At 41.4% G+C, this 3,617-nt stretch overlaps 1 protein-coding gene across 1 annotated transcript in view; it reads left to right on the top strand.

The window, feature by feature from the left end:
* The window catches only part of RSL1D1 (ribosomal L1 domain containing 1), a 17,052-nt gene that overhangs the window by 2,375 nt on the left and 11,060 nt on the right, over positions 1-3,617 (top strand). The window contains exons 3-5 of the mRNA XM_012812093.2: positions 1,165-1,303; positions 2,519-2,667; positions 2,757-2,858. Of these exons, the coding sequence (XP_012667547.1) occupies positions 1,165-1,303; positions 2,519-2,667; positions 2,757-2,858 (390 nt within the window). The remainder of the gene's footprint in view (positions 1-1,164; positions 1,304-2,518; positions 2,668-2,756; positions 2,859-3,617) is intronic.

The raw sequence follows: 3,617 nt of genomic DNA on the forward strand, positions 1-3,617 counted from the left end.
GTGCCCTACTCACTGAGCCACAGGCGGTGATGTAACATTCTTAAACTAAGGAAATATTTCTTTAGAACATGAATGTGGGCCTGAGAAATGAGTTAAACTTTTTTTTTTTAAGACTTGGCATAATAGTATATCTTTGCTAATTCCTGTTGATTTACTCCATGTTTTCTGTTTCAACTCTTGAGTGTTACATTGTTTGTGGAGCTAAGAGTTTTCCAGAAAGTAAATTCTGAACTAAGACTGTCCTGATGAAGCTAGGTTATTCTGGCACATTAGAGTACACGTGCACATAGAGTAACATATATAATAATAAATTACATATGCAAGTGGCTTACACCTGTAATCCTAGCACTCTGGGAGGCTGAGGTGGATGGATGGCCTGAGCTCAAGAGTTGGAGATCCACTTGAACTAGAGTGAGACCCAATCTCTAACAATAGGCCCGGTCTGAGCTAAAGTAGGACCCCATCTCTAAAAATAGCAGAGCATTGGGGCAGGCACTTCTAGGCCCAGCTTCTAGGGAGGCTGAGGCAAAAAGATCTCTAGAGCCCGAGAGTTTCAGGTTGCTGTGACACCATGGCACTTTACTAACAGAGACAAACTAAAACTCTGTCTCAAAAAGAAAAAAATTCAGCTCAGCACCCATAGCACAAAGGTTATGGCGCCAGCCACATACACCAAGGCTGGTGGTTCGAACTTGGCCCAGACCATCTAAACAACAATGACAACAACAAAAAATAGCCTGGCATTGTGAGGGGCACCTGTAGTCCCAGCTACTTACTGGGAGGCTGAGGCAAGAGAATTGCTTAAGCCCAGGAGTTTGAGGTTGCTGTGAACTGTGATGTCATGGCTCTCTACCAAGGGTGACATAATGAGACTATGTCTCAAAAAAAAAAGAATTCAAGTGTCTTTGTTTATATTTTAATTCTCATTATATCCCAAGTGTTGTTATTTGGGTCTCTGGTATTTGTGATGCACTTGAGTCTTAAATTTCATCTCTGTATTATGGAAGACTAGTTGTATTTTTAAATGTTCTTGGTGGAGTGTTTGCTTCAATAGCATGAAGATTATTAAAATAACAGTAAATGTATTGTATTCTTTGTAATATAAACATACATACCATCTGAAATAATGTTTTCCTCCTTGGTTCCTTCTCATGTATTTTACAGGCCCTTGCCTCATGGTATTCGATCAGATTTAGAAGAAATTTGTTTATTTACCAAGGATGAACCCAATAAAACTCCTGAACAGACAGAACGTTTCTATAGAAAGCTTTTGAACAAGCATGGCATTAAAACCATATCTCGGGTAGGCTGGTTGATACTTTCAGGTTATTTAGAAGGTTTAATTCAGTTGAAATAAGTAATAAATACATTACTATCTTTCCTAGTACTTTTTTCTCTTTTTAATTTAATTCTTGGTAGCTTTAGGCAGAGTGTATTTTATCTTGCCTATGATAAAGGAGCTGTTATGTTTTCTTGGCCTAACATCATGACCAGGCACGGTGGCTTATACCTATAATCCTAACACTCTGAGAGGCTGAAGCTCAATAGAGGAATTATTTGAGCTCAATAGAAAAAAACTAGTCAGGCATTTCGGCCGGCACTGTAGTTCCAGCTACTCAGGAGGCTGAGGCACAGGATTGCTTGAACCCAGGAGTTTAAGGTTGAAAATTGCTGTGAGCTAGGCTGACATCACCGCACTCTACCAGAGCAACAGAGTAAGACTGTCTCTAAATAAATAAATAAATGTGTACACCAATAGGTTAGATCTCACAGGAAAAAGTTACTCATGTCATTCCTCTGTGCTTGCAGAGCATCTTTTCTTTTCTTTCTTTTTTTTTTGTAGAGACAGAGTCTCACTTTATCACCCTCGGTAGAGTGTTGTGGTATCAAAGCTCACAGCAACCTCCAACTCCTGGGCTTAGGTGATTCTCCTGTCTCAGCCTTCCAAGTAGCTGAGACTACAGGCCCCTGCCACAACACCCAGCTATATTTCTGTTGCAGTTTGGCCGGGGCTGGGTTTGAACCCGCCACCCTCAGTATATGGGGCTGGTGCAAAGCTCACAGCAACCTCCAACTCCTGGGCTTAGGTGATTCTCCTGTCTCAGCCTTCCAAGTAGCTGAGACTACAGGCACCTGCCACAACACCCAGCTATATTTCTGTTGCAGTTTGGCCGGGGCTGGGTTTGAACCCGCCACCCTCAGTATATGGGGCTGGTGCCTGAGTCACAGGTGCCGCCTACAGAGCATCTTTTGTTTGCCTCTGACTCACCTTATTTTGTGGTTGATGTACTTGTCTTTATTATCCCTGGATCTAATAGCTGGGGTGCTTTTTCATTTGTGTTGGTGTCCCCAGCACGTACCAGAGTGCCTGGCATGTTTTAGGTATTCACGTTCACCAAACTATGAACGGCATGGATTTAGGATGTTTTTTGAATCCAAATACAAATTGTTGCCTAAGTATTTCTTTTCCTTGTTCAGGTTCTCAGCTTTTTATTTTTACTTCTCCTGTGTTTTCTAGATTATACCACTCCAAACTTTAAAAAAGGAATATAAACCCTATGAAGCCAAGCTCCGCCTTATGAGTAGTTTTGACTTTTTCCTTACTGATGCCAGAATTAGGCGGCTTTTACCCACACACATTGGAAGACATTTCTATCAAAGAAAGAAGTAAGTTTCTTAGCAATGATTGGGGTTCAGCAGCATGAAATTTTAGGTGTATTTGCATTGTGCTGTGAATACATGTATCTTTTTTATAGAGTTCCAGTATCTGTGAATCTTCTAACCAAGAATTTATCAACAGAGATCAATGAATCTATAGGTGGAACAGTCTTAAACATCTCTAAAAGTGGTTCTTGCAGGTAGGTAAAAAGAATTCATGTGTGCCTCTTTTAACTGTGTATTTAATGACTTTATAAACTTTTTTAAAAGTTAGTGGTAATGGGATTTGGCACCTGTGGCTCAAATGGCTAAGGCACCAGACACATACACCTAAGGTGGTGGGTTCGAATCCATCCCGGGCCCACCAAACAGTGACAGCTGCAACAAAAAAATAGCTGGATGTTGTGGTGGGTGCCTGTGGTTCCAGCTACTTGGGAGGCGGAGGCAGGAGACTCGCTTGAGCCCAGGAATTGAAGGTTGCTGTGAGCTGTGATGCCACTGCACTCTACCCAGGGGGACAGCTTGAGGCTCTGTCTCAAAAAAAAAAATAAATAAAAAGTGGTAATGAAACCAGATCCTTCCGTTGAAACTAAATCCATTGCATAGAAGTGTTCCATTCTCCAGCACAGTGCTATCCAGTAGGACTTTCTTTTTCTTTTTTTTATTTAATTTATTCATAACTGTGTACATCAATGTAATCATGGGCACAATGTGCTGGTTTTATATACAATTTGAAATATTTTCATCAAACTGGTTAACATAGCCTTCACGGCATTTTCTTAGTTATTATATTTTATATTAAGACATTTATATTCTGGCTCGGCGCCTGTGGCTCAAGCGGCTAAGGTGCCAGCCACATACACCTACGGTGGCGGGTTTGAATCCCCAGCCCGGGCCCACCAAACAACAATGATGGCTGCAACCAAAAAATGGCCAGGCGTTGTGGCGGGCGCCTGTAG

Source organism: Otolemur garnettii, unplaced genomic scaffold (assembly GCF_000181295.1).
Source record: "Otolemur garnettii isolate 467f Iridium unplaced genomic scaffold, OtoGar3 scaffold00189, whole genome shotgun sequence".
In the NCBI taxonomy this organism is placed as follows: Eukaryota; Metazoa; Chordata; class Mammalia; order Primates; family Galagidae; genus Otolemur; species Otolemur garnettii.